The 16,968-nt window shown below is 33.7% G+C and overlaps 1 protein-coding gene across 1 annotated transcript in view; it reads right to left on the minus strand.

The window, feature by feature from the left end:
• The window catches only part of BMP5 (bone morphogenetic protein 5), a 122,997-nt gene extending 111,795 nt beyond the window's left edge, over positions 1-11,202 (minus strand). Inside the window, exon 1 of the mRNA XM_077162120.1 lies at positions 9,939-11,202. Within this exon, the coding sequence (XP_077018235.1) occupies positions 9,939-10,428 (490 nt within the window). The 5' untranslated portion in view covers positions 10,429-11,202. The remainder of the gene's footprint in view (positions 1-9,938) is intronic.
• Positions 11,203-16,968: the final 5,766 nt, after the last annotated feature.

Here is a 16,968-nt window from a genome sequence, read left to right on the forward strand (position 1 = left end):
TGATTTGTATTTTTCAAATTAGGTTACCAAACCAAAGAGTGACAAAGAGCATAAAATTTGCAGCCAAACATATCAGGCTCCAATACTATGCCATTAACTAGCTGTACAACCGTAGTAAGTTATTTAACCTCTGATAAGTCTCAGTTTCCACATAAATAAAAGAGGGATAAAAATATTTACCTATAGAATTGAGATGAGGATTAATTGAAATGATGCATGCAAATTATATCCAATTATTGGCACAGGAATTATATTTACTGGTGTTATTGTTGCTTTAATTACTACTGCCGCCATCATACTGTAATTTAGAATCTGTATACCTGACATAGACATAATAAGTGCTTTGCTTAATTCTGATACGTAAGTAATCCTATAATGATATTTTATTTGAAATGGCACTATGCCTTTGAAGAGAAAAATCTTAAATGTTGATTTGAATAGATTGATACACATAGTTGAAATCAATATTTTATTTTAAGAACTGTACCCATCACAAATACAATGCTAGCAAATATTTAATACCATCTTTTAGTATGCTGTCAAATGATGAAAAACCAATAAATCCGTATTTCCCTTTCAATATATTACAAAATATCCTAAATCCATGTAACGATTTTATAATGTATATATTGTATATAAAAGCAGCTCACAGATCATGTATAGTGTTTGTGTGGATTCTTTTTACCAAACCAATAAATTCACATCCTTGATTCAAAACAATATTACAGGAAGCAATTCAAGAGAATTAACAAAAGGATATGACTGTCAGCTGAAAAAAAAATCAGTCCAAACTGTCTAGTAAAGCAACAACACTTAAAGCTGAACCGTATTAAACAGAGACAAATGATTATAATGATGCAAATAGTAATGAGAATAGTTAAAAATTAGAAAATTAAAACTTCAAGCATGATTTGAGTTTCAGACAATACTAAAAGTTCTAGGACTGAGTGATTATTCGAACAAAGTGGCTTTCCTATTTAGAGTTCAGAAGTTTATTTGCCTAGATTTTAGTCCTGAATCAACTTTTTAAAAATTAGAACTAAAAAAAAAAAAAGTTGGCTTACGAAAATAAACATTAAAAACTCTTCAAGTTTTTTTTTTTCATCTTTCAAAGGGTCTTTTATAGAGTGCCCACGTCTTCACAACTAAATATTTTCTAATTGTATATTATTACTTTGGCTTGCTATCAAATTCCCCTTCTCCATAACAAGCAAGGAAATGGAACAGGTAATATTTGGAACTAAAGTAAAACCATGGGATAGTTGTAAGAATCTGACCAAAGGCAATAAGAAAAGCGCCTTTCAACAGTACGTCACAGAGGACGTTGCCTTCGGGTGCTCAAAGAGAAGCACTGCCATCACCTGAAGGCTGTGTCAGGGATTGTCCTTTTCCAGAACACTCTGAAGAGTCCATCAACTGCCAAATTTGAAAACAGAGTCATTGAAATTCAGGGATTCATATCCCTGCAATGAAAAAATAAAAGTCATATGCACAGTGTTTCAGAATTTCAGCAGGCATTTCTTTGGCAGTTTGATAGACTGAATTTAGGTCTCCTCTAACATTAGGACTCTATAGAGTCTATTCTTGTAGAAGCAATTGTGGTGGCGAGAGACTATTAATCAAGTACTTATCTCTAATAGGCTTGAAGGCCTTGGAACTGCACTTTATTTAATCCTAACTACAATTCTGTATTATGATCTCCACTTTAAAGATGAGGAAACAGTTCCAGTGGAGAAAATTATTTGCTCAGGGATTTGTATCAGTTAAACACAAAGCTGGTATTCAAAACGTCTGACTCCAAAGCCCACTTTGACCCTACAGAGCTTGAAGGAGAATAAAATGATCCTTCTTTACTCTTAGGAAAGAAAACAACAATGAAATATTAACCATGAACCCTATTCAATAGAATGACCTTCATTTCTTCCCCATTGATTTGAAGGTCATCAATGCCTGCTTCAGGATTCTTTCCAGAGAAACGTACACAATGTCCAATTTGAACTCTTTCTTCCTCGCTTTTGATAATTATGGAAGTAAAATCAGGTTAAAATTACCATCCTTAGCAGCTTTGAAGGGAAATATAATCTAAAGTAGATAGGAACAGTTCTATTCAATGCTTGTCTGTGATTAAAGGGCAAGGGGATGGGTCTGACCTCAAGGCATAGCGCTGATTATTTGTGAGAGCTAAACAGCAGACATACCTGCTCCTTCATTAAAGTCTGCCCCTCTGAGTCATGGGAACTCTGCCAGAAAGCAACGATGGCAAAGAAGAAAGGATAATAATCCCAATTTACCTCATCCTAACATTATTTCTGCTTGCAACATTAACTGTGGAATGTTGCATGTTACATGGGAAAACATCATATGATTCCACTCAGAATTCAAAACACGCAGTCATGGGTCATTTCAGGAGTGATGGCATAGGATAGAGAATAAACAGGCGTAAAGACTTAAAAAATATATTGCTCTTCATATTTGTCAATTATGCTGCTGGAAATGATAGCTCTACATATTCATGAATTGTCTAAGGGCTTTCCATTGTGAATCTCCTTTTTTTAAAATTTTTTTTCAATTTCCATTTGGTCTAAAATAGTTTTGATATATCAGCTGAAATTACTGATCCATATGCAATTTAAGAATTTTTTTCAGTGCGTCATGCTTGTTTTCACCAACTTATTTAACCAACCCTTGAAATAATTGTTTCTTATACCAAAACTATGATTTTCTCTTGGAAGTTTATTATATACTATTTAGGACAAAGGTTAACATATACCGGCAACCCGCACTGAAATTAAAATAATTCTAGAACTCTTATTAACTGAGTATCCAATATTCATTTATCCATTTGTACCAAGTATCTGCAATTTGTCGCTCTTGATCTACTCTCCACATGTCTGCTCTGCTCCCTGCACCAAGGGACTAATTTTTACGAGCCACATTATGGACTTCCTTGCCCTTTTACTTTCTTCAGTGAGATTCAGCCAGTAGGAGACACTACAGAATGCATTGTCTGAGCAGTTATTCCTCAGTTGGCACAACACAAAATTAAGTATGCAAATGGATTCCCAAGCTCAGAAGAGCCCATGCTAAGTTTAATACTCTGCTGCCACCATCTTGGAATTCTTAATCATTTTTCAATAAGAGGCCCCCATTTCCTTTTTGCACTGGGCTCCAAATATTACATAGCCAGTTTTGCAAAAATGGTACAGACATTGGACACAAACACAAATATAATAACAATAGGCCATTTATGGAAGTCTCACTATGTTCCAAATACTGTTTTTAAATTATTATGCACATTAACTCATTTAATCCTCTCTACACCCAGTGAGGAAGGTATTACTATTAATTATACTTTTTAGATGGGAAGCTGGTGGCTCAGAGAATTTCAGTAATTTGCCTGAGGTCATACTGCTAGGGAGTGTAGAATCTGGGATTCCAATACAGGCATTCTGACCTCTTCTACTGTACTCTCATTATGCTGTGGAATCATAAAAAAGAAAGAAATTTAACTTATAATTAAGCCTTAAAACCATCTGAGCGATAATATTCCATGGGCATAAGATTCTGGAAATGACTGTGTCTATTGTATAGGAAGGCTGAACACAAAGTCACAACGGGAACACAAAATCTGTGCACAAGAAATAACATTGAACTTCTCATATAATGATACCATAAGAATAGCAGAAGGGTTTCTAAATGTTAATAAATCTCTTCTTTATTTTGACATGACTCATAGTCCTGAATAAAATCTAAATGAGATTTGTATCTGTTAATCCTGACCTCTTTAAACTATATTCTCTATTCCTAACAAATCTAGTAAAGCTGTTTAACAATAAGAACAGTAAAAGTTGTTAACCTTTATTTCTATAAAGAAATTAAATACACACAATATCTAAGAGGTAGTTTTGTTAGGTTAGTTTATCTCTGAAATACACAGTTCTGCTAGTGCAAAAGCCTATACCACATTATTTATGAAAAGAAAAATGAAAGAACATATAGCTATGAAGATAAAGACCTTTATTTCCTAGAAATTATAAAACAGCACATAGCTAGTTTAATTTCCACATCATTCAATTTATTTAAAATTATTCAAGGGTTTGATCTCTAAGTTTTATTTAATATTTGTTCAATTCATTGCCTTTCAAGCAGGGGAGAAGACTCTCTTCTCAGTTGCGGGTGTTTGATATAAAATAGTTTATTTTATAAAACTATTGTTACTATTATTTCTTTTTCTCCCCAAACCATTAAAGACCTTTTTTACTTATTATCTAATGGTTGGTGTTTCTTTCTCATTTTAGGCATTGTACACTTTTACAGGTTTTGTTTCTACCTTTTTGCATTATAATTTATCCACAACCATTTAGACAAAGAATCTACAAATCAGAGGTTACTATTTGGTTACATGGATTTTTTTTAAGCATCTCCAAAAAAAAAGGCAGGTGAACACTCAACATTATTTTTATCTTGCTGATATAACTTTATGAGCTGGACTGTAAACATCCCAATCTGACATCCAAATCACAACAGATCCATTCCCCACTTCACCCCCCAAATAAATGAACTGCTTGTCAAGGCTGACTGGTGTATTTTAAAGGATATCTTAGCCATGAATATTATTTTAAGAGATGTGCAAATGGGGAAACCCCACAGCCTAGCCAATAAAACATGAACTTAGGTGCAAAGAAGCACACTCATAAATATTACTTAGAACAAGGAGATTCATTGTTTCACTCCAACCCTTTCAGTGGCTTCTCTGATCTCAGCCCCTCTCTGTGCGTCAGGGCAGCCTCTTCCTTTAACCTGTGGTTTTAAAAGCTGAACTACTACATTATTTATGACTATAAATGTGAGTAGCCTGTCTGTATGCTCCTTATACACACACCAAGATCTCCACACACCCCCTTCTCTCTCTTTTCTCCCCTTCAGTATGTTGGTATATAAGGATGAAAGAGTTTTCCCTTGGAGCTGATGTGGTTGGGGATGTGAAATTCGCTGCTGTGTCAGTATGAGGTAGACTGAGGATTTTCCAGCACATCCTCCACTTGCACAACTCAAAAGACCAGTCCTTATCGCTTCATCCTGTTCATTTTCTTCCCTTTAAATGTTTTCTAAAAGATTTTTATTCCGTTCTCTAGTTTATCCCCATTGTTCTATGCCTCCAACTATTTGATCTCCTTATTCTCTCTCATCATCTCTTCACCACTTAAAAAACGAAATAATACTTTCTTCACAGGTGTGACATGAGAATTAAATAAAGATAATATAAGTAGAAGCTTTGTATAAACTAAAAAGAGAATTGCAGGTCTGATTAGCATTATTATCATTCATGTTGCATTGCTTGTGACTTTTTTTTTACTTTCCCCTAGACTCCTTCTTTTAAAGTTAAATGATTTTATAAAATAGTAAAGGCAAAAACAATCAAATTCTGTCAATGGGATCCTGAGCTAGAGGTGAGGAGACAGATGAGAATGAGACAGTGGGAAAACAATTATCTGCAGGAAGGCAAAAGCCAGAGCAGTTGTGATGCCCTGGGAGCTTTTCTCCTAGTGGGTGGAGGCTGCAATTGGCTCATCATAACCTTTTCCTTCTCAACTAGAGAGAAAACAGGAGACTGTACCTAAATGATCAAACCATAACGAATTGATTTTCAGCTAATCTAAGGCTCTAGTTATGAAGAACTAGGACCAAAGGCAGACCCAGGGAGGGTGGGGGTGGGAAGGAGTGGGGTGCCAAGAGAGCCTGGAGCTAGAGCCCATAGAGCTAAGGAGAAAAGGCCAAAAAAAATAGGGGGAGGAGGAGGAGGTGATATAGAAAATGGAAGACTGATCTGGAAGGAACTATTGGTTGTGGATGAGGCAGCCTCCAACCCTTTTAGCCCTTGTGGTTAAATCTTATGTCCACCTTTTTATTACACTCTTTAAACTGGTTATTTGCGTGTGGCCACTTAAACTGGTAAAATCTTTTAATTAAACTATGATTCCAACTACCTCTAGATGCCAGGCTAGTCATTTCTCAAGAAAATGGCTTTAAAGGAGAACTATGATTCCTTTGGTCACATTTATGAATGTGAGAGGGTGCTGAAGGAAAAGAGAACAGGGTGCCTGTTCCCGGCAACTTTTTCTCTCGTAGAAAAAGAAAAGTTTTAGGGTGTTTTTTGTTTGAACCAATATTAGCATTTGTTATTCCAGGCATGGTCCATTAATCCATACTATAATAGTTTTTGATCCTATTTCCTCCCATCCCATCCCCCCTTAAAAAAAAATCTTGCATGTGTTTATGGGTGTGTTTATGTTACACAAGTGTTAATAACCCTGCTGGAAAGACTACACAGATAGCATCTTCAGGTAGATCTGTGAATAAATGCCTCTCAACTGGGCGCTTGAGTCAGCCAAAGACAATAATAAATATCAATGACGTCTTTCAAATCTATCAACTGAGGGCATAAGCATTTTTTTTCTTCCAGTACCAAGAGAATTTAATGCTTTGCAGAAATAGGAGATACAGATAATGAACACTAAAAGTAAATTTCCTATTTTTCTGTTTTACTGTAATTTCCTCCAAAGTGTCTACAATGCCACGTCATTTACTATACTGTCACCAAATAATAAATAAAAATTAGTTTCTCAGTGAAAATCTTAGAAATGTACATATTTATCTTTATGTAAACAGTAGATACATTTGAATACTGCAAGTAAATGCTCTAATCACCCTTTTCATTTACATAGGCACTTTTTGCAGGAACTAACTCAAGACTTCTGAAAAAGAGATAATTTAAAAAGAAAAATATAATCCGAAAGATATTTCTGTTACTAACAAATTAATGTGGTATTGACTAAGCAAAATTCCATCGATATTCTAGGGACACATCAGAGAAATCAACCTGTAAAAGCTATATATTACGAGACTGACAAAAAATTGGCCTAAGAAAAATTAACATAGTAAAGTAGGAAGCTTATCTTCATACAACTGATAATTAATATTTATTTCTTCAAGTGAATAAGTCACCGAAATATTTTAAAGGTCAAAAGAACATGTCTAGTTCCATATTTAGATATTTACATTGGCCTTAAGACAATTTATTTATATTTGACTTTTTCTTTTAGTAAATTCTAATCTATTTTATCACTTATAACTTGAAACTAACCTCATTTGAAATTTAAAAAATGAATTTTTTGGTAGATATTCAAATAAAGTTTATTTGCTCTTGAGTAGCAAAACTTAGGTTGGGGAAAAAATCTGAATGACAAGATAATTGCAGAAAATCCCTTATTTGATTTGAAAACATCAACAACATTACAAGCATTAAGCAAAAGGATGCTACTAGATCTTTTTTATACCATTCATCTTTCTATGGGAAATAGCAACATACTCTTTCCACATATTGAAATATCCAAACGGCTTCCTCAGTACAAATTCTCTAGCCTATTGGTAATTTGACTCATTTGTACTTAGTCCCCACTACATACATATCTTTCAGACACTTTGAAAAAAAAAACACTTGTTTTTTCTAAGTTCTAAGAACATGAAACAAGTTGCAGGTAAATTTTATTAATGAACGTTATTAATAACTGAAATTCTCAGTGTGGCTAATATATTACATTTTGGCCTTTTCTGAATATACTTTGACCTATCGTATTACGGAGGAAATATCAGAATTCACAGCTTTTTGCTAAGTAGGGGTTGGTTCAAGAAGGCATAGTCTGATGATAATAAAATTGTGGTTCAACTTTCCTAAGAGACTACTTGGAAAAATTCGGCTAATATCAGAGTCAATTTGTCAGTAATTTCATAACAGGCATTTAGTTTGGGATTTTTAAATAAAGAATAAAATTTATGGGTTGTTATTGAGAATACATCGTTATTCAGCAGTTCAAGTAGGATAAAAATAAAGTTTTCTGAAGCTTTACAGTTTCTCAAGAGTAAAACAAAGAAATGTATTTCATGTTGTACCTAACAAACTGCTTTCTCAATATAATCTGCACAAAATACTCAAAATTTTATTGATTTCAACGTGTAAATATTCTTTATAATAAAAAAAGGGCTCTAGAATCACTGAATGAATGTTTATTATTGTTTTTTTTAATTCTATGAAGATGTATAGGAAAGAAATGACATACAGATTCAAAAATTATACTCAATTCTCTTCTAAAAATAAATATACCTTTGTGAATGATCAAAATCACCACTTATAATAAGGTATATTATTAGGATCAATTCGTGTCTGAGCTGTTGTTTTTTAAAGTATACAACATAACATTGCATTCTTCTCTATCAGATTTCAGATGACCTGAACTGATTTTTTTCAGTGATCTGTTCTAAGACTATGTAAATTATGCTAGAATGTAATTTTTCTATTAAAATACTGAAACTAATTTAAATTATTGAATAATATTTTAGAAATGATGCAAAGTAAAATGAGCCACATTTGCATACCACTTATACTAGGAAAACCATTCAAGCTAGTTTAGAATCAAGATATATTTTAATGGCTTTTTTAAGTGCCAATTGAAATCTGTTAATTACATGTAGGAGAAAAGGCTTCTAGGACAACGGATTAATAAAACAAAATGATGACTTAGTAAACCTTAATTATGACCAGTTTTGTCTCTAGTACATGAAACATATTATTTATTAAGCACCTTATCTTTCATATCAGGATTGCTAAGATGAGCAGAGCATATTAAGCAACATTTGTTACAGAAGTATCCATATGTTATTAGGATTTGTTGCCATCTGACCTTTCAAAGAATATTTCCTTTGAGATATCATGAGGAAGTTTTTAATTAAGTATTTAATAGAACAAGCCAATTTTAAGTCAAAGCAGTTTGCATTTTTAAAACAATGTTTTCAAAGTTCTCACATTTAAAAAGTCTCAATTCTTTCCAGTTTAAATTTGTTGATAAGATTTTTAGTCTTCACCAATCAAATATATTCTATGCTACTGTTCTTTAAATAGGTCTGAAGATAGTAAATTTTCACCTTCAGTTTCTACTGAAACCTTTAAGAAAATAACAACTTGTGTAAATTCATTTAAAATTTGTAAACTCTTTAAGATTATTGCAAGAGGGACTACTGGGCACTAGTATTTTACAACTGTGCTTATTCACTTGAAGTTTATTCATAAATAATGTCAAAGTATTGTGAGCATTGAGGAAAAATAATTTTAAAAATTATACTCTAATATTGTGGCTAATTACAGAAATTTTCTATTGAATGTTTCATCTCACATAAAAAGAGAAATTTTTTATAGCTAAAGACCATCATAACATGTTTTATATTTTTGTTGTCAAAAAAAATAAATAAATAGGTATGACATGTTTTAATCATTACAGTTAAGAAATGATTTTAATAAATAAATGTTAAGAAAATTATTTTAATAAAATTTCAGACTACTTTCCTGAATTTTTAAATAGTAATCTTTTACAGTATTATTTGATCTTGGTTAATTTCACGCCAATATTTTCACAGTAGTTCCTGCCCTTACATGAACGTTTTGAAGTAGCAAATACATATATGTTATATGTTCTTTAAATTACTAATAAAACAAAACAAAATGCCATTTACACTTTCCCATCTGGGGATCTTCCTTTTTTTCCCATTGCATAGCTATCCTCACAAACTTCCCCTTTTTTAGACTTCTGCCTAAGCATTCATAGATTATATTTAAGCAAGGTTGAATTTTTAAGACCTGAAAAGTCCCAAATCAACCCAAACCGTGTGTTTAATTTTAACTCTTCACCTTAAAATATATAAGACTTTGTTGCCTAAGGCAAAATCTTACATTCCATCAATGAAAGCAAGGAAACAGAAGCTGAGAAGAAGAGAGTTATAGAAAATGACTTTATATAAACATGACCACCTAACCAGGCAGCTGCTTTACCATTATGAAAACTTCCACTTTGTAATAACATAGATTAACGAAGAAATGAACAACATACCTAAGTTGACAAAGCTCATGACCATGTCAGCATCAGTCAGAAAGCTGGTATCATGTAGGCTGGCTAAAGGAGGGCTCTGGGTGGTCAGGGGAGTCGTCCGAGACAACTGTATGCGACGAGTATACCCATTGGGAGAGGCTGAATATCCCTTTCTTGCCCCTCTGGTGTCTCCTGCCAACGATGCCCTCACTGAGTATTCCGACTCCTCGGGATTTTCTTCGTTGGCCATGGCATTGTAGAGGTCCAGCATAAAGAGAGGTGCAGAAGACGCTTGTTTTCCAGGTGAAAATGGTCTGGGTCTGTGAGGCAAACCCAAAATAGAGAGGATCTCCCTCTGTATTTCCCGTCTTTCATGGTTCCGTAGTCTTCTATAAATAAAACTGGAGTGGACATGATTGTCTCCTAAACCTCCTTTTGCATAACCCACCAGAACCCAGCAGCTCCAGAGGAAACTCACAATACCCCTAAGTAGAAATGCAGTCAGATGCATTTTTGTCCAAAAGGAAAAGTTGATATTTTTAGTCCTTCTTGTCCTCTTTAATAAAAAAAAAAAAAAAAAGCAAAAACAAAAACAGAAAAAAAAAACCAAACAAAAAACTAAGTTTCCTAGGAGGTGCGCTCTCTCAATAGCTGAAAAAAACAAATTGACCTATTCTTCGTGACAGTGACATTTCTGAATACAACATCCTTACTGATTTTCCTGTCCTATTTTAAATATTTTGGAATGTGTCAAGAATAGTTATTTCTAAGAAAGCTGGAACTCAGATTTCCAATTATCCACAGTTGTTAAGAGATTTTGCTGCATTGATGTAGCAGGAGACGACCAATATTATTTAATCAGGTGACCTATGCATTCCTATATGAATTTATGATAATCAGGCCTTTGGTATTTGAATTAACGAAAGCTGATCTTCTGATAAACTGTAGTTCCCAAAGTTATCTTCACTTGCTCTTGAGTTCTTCTCAACCCTCGAGCTCTTTCCAAGACAAATCCTGAGTTCTGAATCACAGATCTCTGCTGATCTGCACCTTGGTGTTGGAATATATGTTTGTCCGGCAGCTTGGTGATAACTTTAACATCTTTTATGTCGCCTTAGTGTAAAATAAGGTTCAAGGTTGTACTGTTCAAGTAAATGTGTTTCCCTGAATTTACTTGAAAACCTTCCTGTAAATCCATTCAATCCCTTTCTGCTTCTTACTGTTAATTCCACCTCCAGCAGGCACAAATATACCAGCCCTCTTCAAGAGAGATCTAAAGAGTAATGTAAGCACAACCCTGCTGGGAAAGAAGAGGCTTCTCATTGTAATTTGAAACTGGTAAAGCAAAAAGAACTTAACCCCTTGGCTACCAGAAAAGCCTCCATTTTTGCAATTTTGTAGCCACGCATCTTACATAACACAGTGATGCTTGGGCATGTAAGTGCTTGGAGGGGGAAAAAAGTCCGTTTTCAAGTAGCAGGCTGAAAATTGTGCCACCCATTTTACGTAGTACTCCTTTAGGTGTTTCTTTTAATGGCACGCATTTAATGCACTTCTATATTAAGCCTCAGGTTATGGATAAATTAAAATGGTTGTGCCTCAGTTCTGTATTTGAGATTTTTTTCTAATTTTTATAAGTCATCAGAGTTTACTTAAAAAATAAAAGGAGGAGCTGTGAATGGGGTTAATTAGTTATTTCTTAATGATAACCAGATAGTTTTAGAGTAAAATACAGTAGAGAATTAATTAATAGTGCATGTATTCTAACTCCCAAAGCAATGCTATAATAATTTTTTTTATAACAATTTGGTAAATGACTAGATAACCCAGCTTTAAAGGTCTTTTCATATTGAAATTTTAAGCAGAAAGTTGTATTTCTGTTTCTCTTATTAAATCGATAGGGATGAAACACAAATATTCTAAAAGGCAGTATCATGATTCTTAGCTTTTAAGTGGTTTCAGTTGAAATGTAAACAGACTTGCAAATTAGATATTTCCTATAAGTTGTACTCAGCACTCTGATTTGTTCTTACCCATACAAATAAACAGCCGTCAAATAGTCTTCAGGACGACATACAGATTGAAATTTGAGTTTTTAAAATTTAATGGGTATAATGGGGAAAGTGTGCACCTTTATAAAACATCCTACTTAATCCAAGGAAATGAGCAAAGTACGTGTTTATCCTTAATGTTTAATGCCTTTAAAATTTGGATGTCTCCAATGTTTTTGTTCAGCTATAATTTTCCTTACAAGCTCTCTCTTAACCTTGGGACTCACAGTGCTTTCATTGTCTGGGATAGTATTCTGATACCAATGTAGATTTATCGAGCAAATTCTAGAACCATTATGAAATTCAATGTTTTTATTTTACCTAGAGGTGCCTGCTTTCTTGTTTAATTTCTTTCTCAATATTTCCTCTGAGTGTTCTAACGCAAAGACATATTTCTCACAATGCTTCAGTTTATTGGTGAAGGCTAGATACTGAAAGGGTTTACAGAATCTTATTGTATACACCATTTTTTCTGGTACAAATTCACTCTTCTAAAACTTTAGTTTGAGTTTGTTTAACGTTTGTTTGCTCTACTGAAAATTCTTTAATAGCAACATAAAATGCTACAATAGCAGATTCAAATATCAAAGTCCATGAAATCCCTTTATAAAATAGATATCCCATGAATAGCACTAATGCAGGTTGGAAGTAAGTAAAGGAATGTCATTTCAATAAGAAATTCATGAAATTGTTTATTTAGTATGCAACCGAATTGAGAATTTTGGGCCACTGGTACAGATTCAAGTCAATTTCCATGAAACACAAAATTTTACCTCTACATGTGAAAATCGTATCCCAAATAAAGCAAACTACAGTTTCCCCTATATTTTAAAATAAATCATCAAGGTTATAAATTTGCTTCATGTCTCTAGAGCACAGCAAAGAGTTACAAAGTAAATATTGGCTACAAAACAGGAAAAAACAACTCTTATTATCTTTCATACATGCTGATTTTTTCCCCTAACTACATGTGAAAAACAAAAATGAGCCCCAGATGTCATGAGCCTCAAAAACTCATTTTCCCAAAGCATGATGTTTAATATCAATCAGTGCAAATTTAATTTAATTGTTTAACCAGTCATATAGCCTCCCTCTATATGGGGAATCAGTTGCTAGTTGGCTTGGTCAAAAATTTTAGTATCCACCCTTCCCACACCTTCCCTTCCAACTCAGACTAGATTTGGCAAACATTTGTTTTTCAAAAAGATCAACATGTGCAATGAGAGAAAGAAAATAAAGAAAAAACTGCCAGGAACAAAGGGGATATGCTAACCACTAAACAAAAAGTCAGATTCATTTTTATTTCAAAGTAAATGTATTTTACATCATTTGGATTCCCAGGTACATTTATATGAACGTAGGAGCAATTTGAAAGTATTTTGCAATTGCAAGGTATAGACATCCAATATTTCAGAGCATACATTTAGAAGTGGTATAAGTTACTGAACATACTGAGTAAGCATTTCCCAAGACAGAAGAGACACAGGGTCAAAGAGAAAAACCCAGGGCATCACAAGAATTGTTCTGGAAGACAAGTACATTTTAAGAAGAGGAGCCTTCCTAAGAATCCATCTATCACAATACAGTGTATGCCTGAGGTATATTCTAATGTAAGTGACCTTCTGGTGAAAAACAGGGACCAATGAATCCACGTAAGGTGGATTTCTCACCGTCATTCTTTCTGTTCGTTTTTCTCTTTTCCTCACCATAATCTGATGCATGGATATGTCCAATTTGAGTCCATTGATATGGAAATTGACTGTTTCCATTTTTTTTCCATACTTTCTAAAGAGACTTGCTCATTAGAAATGTGACGTTCAGTAAGTGTGTTTTCTTCTAGAAGGGCCTTCCTATTTTGCTTCTGGTTCTTTTTTAATGGTTGCATTGTGTTTTCCCCCTGAAACAAAAACTGCTCATTTTGATTTCAACAAAATATAATTAGACACCCAATATAAATAGAATGACATTCTTTTTTTTTTTTCTGATTTCAGTAGCCTTTTATTAGCTTTCCCTGTTCTTGAACTACATACAGATGGAATCATGCAATATGTACTCTTTGATGTTTAGCTTCTTTCATTCAATAGAATGTTTGTGAGATTCCTCTATGTTGTTACATATAACAGTAGCTCATTTTGTTGCTCAGTGTTTTCCATTGTATAAGTATACTGCAGTTTGTTCATCCCTTCTGATGATTAGCTCTCAAATCAGAAAATAATTCAAAATCATTTAAAATGATCACAAAATTCTTAAACAGAAGAGACCTTAGATTGTACTGAACAGAGTAAAAGGAAAAGGGGAGTCAAGGAGACCCCTTAGGAGTTGAAGAGGCTGGCAGCAGTAGGAGAGTTCAGTGAAAACATCCCCTTCTAGTATCTTTTTAAAGGATACATGCACAAGCGCAGAGCAGAGCAGCGTGTGTGATATTAAATTGCCATCAGCTCACTATTTTGGAGCCAAAAACACAGCATACATATAAAGAGAGAATATCGTGCCCATAGTAGCAGTCCAAAGGAAGAGAGAGTAGTGCTACAACACCACCATCTGACTCAGATTTGCCTCAGTAACCTGAAAGGGGTTCTAATAGCAGACAGCCCAAACCCTTTGTCTGATTTATAGTTAAGGAAACCTTGGAAAAAGGAAATAGATTAATAAAATGCAGCCATCAAACACCTTTGAAATGTTTGGTATTATTTTTAATGGATGGTGACATTATTTAATTGTTGTAAAATTCAGAGGATATTTCAATATGCTTCATACTGTTACAGGTTCTCAAGATTTTTTTTTATTGTCATCATAATAAAGTAATATTTAATCATTAAAAATCAATGGCTGTTAATGAAATGCCAGTCTAAGGACTCTATCTGATAAATAGATGCAAACGAACTGACTCTAGAACATTTGGTCAATTAAATTATTTGGCTGGATGTTTTTTATCCATCATCCAAATTGACGGAAGGTTTTAAATGAAGTAGGTTGACCTTTAAAAAGTTACGTAGTTAACCATGAAATCACATCTTCATTTGTGAGCACTTTAAAGATCTCACTCACAGCAATCCAGTATCCAGAATTATTTTTCTATTCATTTATTCATTCAACAGATATTTAATGAAAGCCTATTATGTAGCTACTTTGTGCTAAATGATTTAGATACAGCAAAAAAAAAAAAAAAAAATTCAAGCAATGTTCCTGTCCTCACAGGGTCTACAATGATTTGGAATTGACACTTCCATTGATTTCAAAGTGAAAAAATTAGTGTTTAAATGTGATTATTAATCAAGGACGATTTCTACTTGTTTTCTTTATGTATCAGCTAGATTGCAAGCTGCATGGAGGTAGGAGCTGAGTCAATTTTCTTCACTACTGAATCACTAATGCCAATTATAGTATATATTAGTGGCTCACTTAATATTTGTTGACCATGTGACTTTTTAACAAAAATAAACAATATTCCAATGATATTTTAATCCTCTCAGGAAACATAGTTAAAAGGAATCATTAGGCACATTAGCTGACAAATAACTCTAGCTCTTAATAGGTAGATACTTTTTAAGGGCATGCACTTATTACATCTCATACCACAGTTATGAATCTAAATACAAACTTACATCAGTATTAGACAATTGTAAAGAAAAGAAAAACCACCAAATAGTGAATCACATTGACACTTGCAAAATACCTTGGTCTTTAATTACAGGGAAAGGGGATTAGGTGACTGCTTATTGATTTAGAGTGGGCTCTGACCCAAAAGAGCAGCTTCTGCTCTTGGTATTTAATGCCTCATTCCTTTGAGTTGTAATGGCTTATTTGTGTTGTTGTTGTTTTTATGGCCCCATGTAAGAAACCCTAAGAGTAAGCACACTTTAACAAACATTGGCAATTAACGCAACACCTGCTAAAGCTCAGCAGGGCCCAACAGAGACACTGGGATGAGGTACCGTCTGATAATGACTAAAGCAAGAGAAGGGACATTTCATAAGGCATGTTTCAGGGCACCAAAGTAAAAGTCTTAACCCCATGCTTTTGCAATCTTCACACTTTAACAGAAGACTCATGCTAACTCCAAGTATCTTAAAATTCAGCCTCTGTAGGGTCTGACAGTTGAATGAAAGGTTCAACTACCAGGGTGCCCCAATAATTCCCATTAACAGGGATAATCTTCTCTGGAAAAGAAAATCTAGAAATTTCACTGCTCATGACATGTTCAAACTAAAATCTTACCATAATAATAAAAACTTAATTAAAATTTAAAGTACATTACTTAAAGCAAAATTGCCTTGATAGAATACTTTTTATCTGCTTTATTTAAATGGGCCCACTTTTCCATAGCACCTCTTTTGCCAGGAAACTGTCAATTTTTCATAAAATCTTCATCAAAAACTTTAGGATACAGTTAGACCCTAGAAATTGATATATATATATATATCAATTATATATATATATATATATCTCATAGAAATTCTCCATCAGAAGTCTATGTCACCCAGACCCATTAATACTAATGAGACCCATTAATGAAAGGATATGGGCTCTGCTTTCTAAGACATGATGCATCAGGAATTATAATTAATAATGGGAAAGATGGACAATCATCATTAATATTCAAGTTATAAGCATAGGATATTCCTTTAACACAAACGTTCTCAATCCAGGCTGCAAAATGTGTGTGTAGGGTGGGGATGCTTCTAAGAAATACTGAAGGCTGAGCCACACCCCAGAACAATTAAATCTTAATTCTTGGGGCTCAGCATCAGTAATTTTTAATATTGATCAATGTGTAGCCAAAATTGAGAACCCAGAACAAACTGTCTTGGCAACATATAAATCACTGCCTATATGAGTATGCTTCAGTATTATCACAGAGTTTCCAAATTAGGACAAGGCCTATGATTTTCCTTGATTCCTGCTTTGGTTCCATGATGTAGCAAAATGTTATTTAAATAAATACACAGTGATTTTGTACTTATTTGTACACTAAATTTTGCTTTTCAGCATCTACCTTA

This window comes from Tamandua tetradactyla, chromosome 5, assembly GCF_023851605.1.
Source record: "Tamandua tetradactyla isolate mTamTet1 chromosome 5, mTamTet1.pri, whole genome shotgun sequence".
NCBI classification, from domain to species: Eukaryota; Metazoa; Chordata; class Mammalia; order Pilosa; family Myrmecophagidae; genus Tamandua; species Tamandua tetradactyla.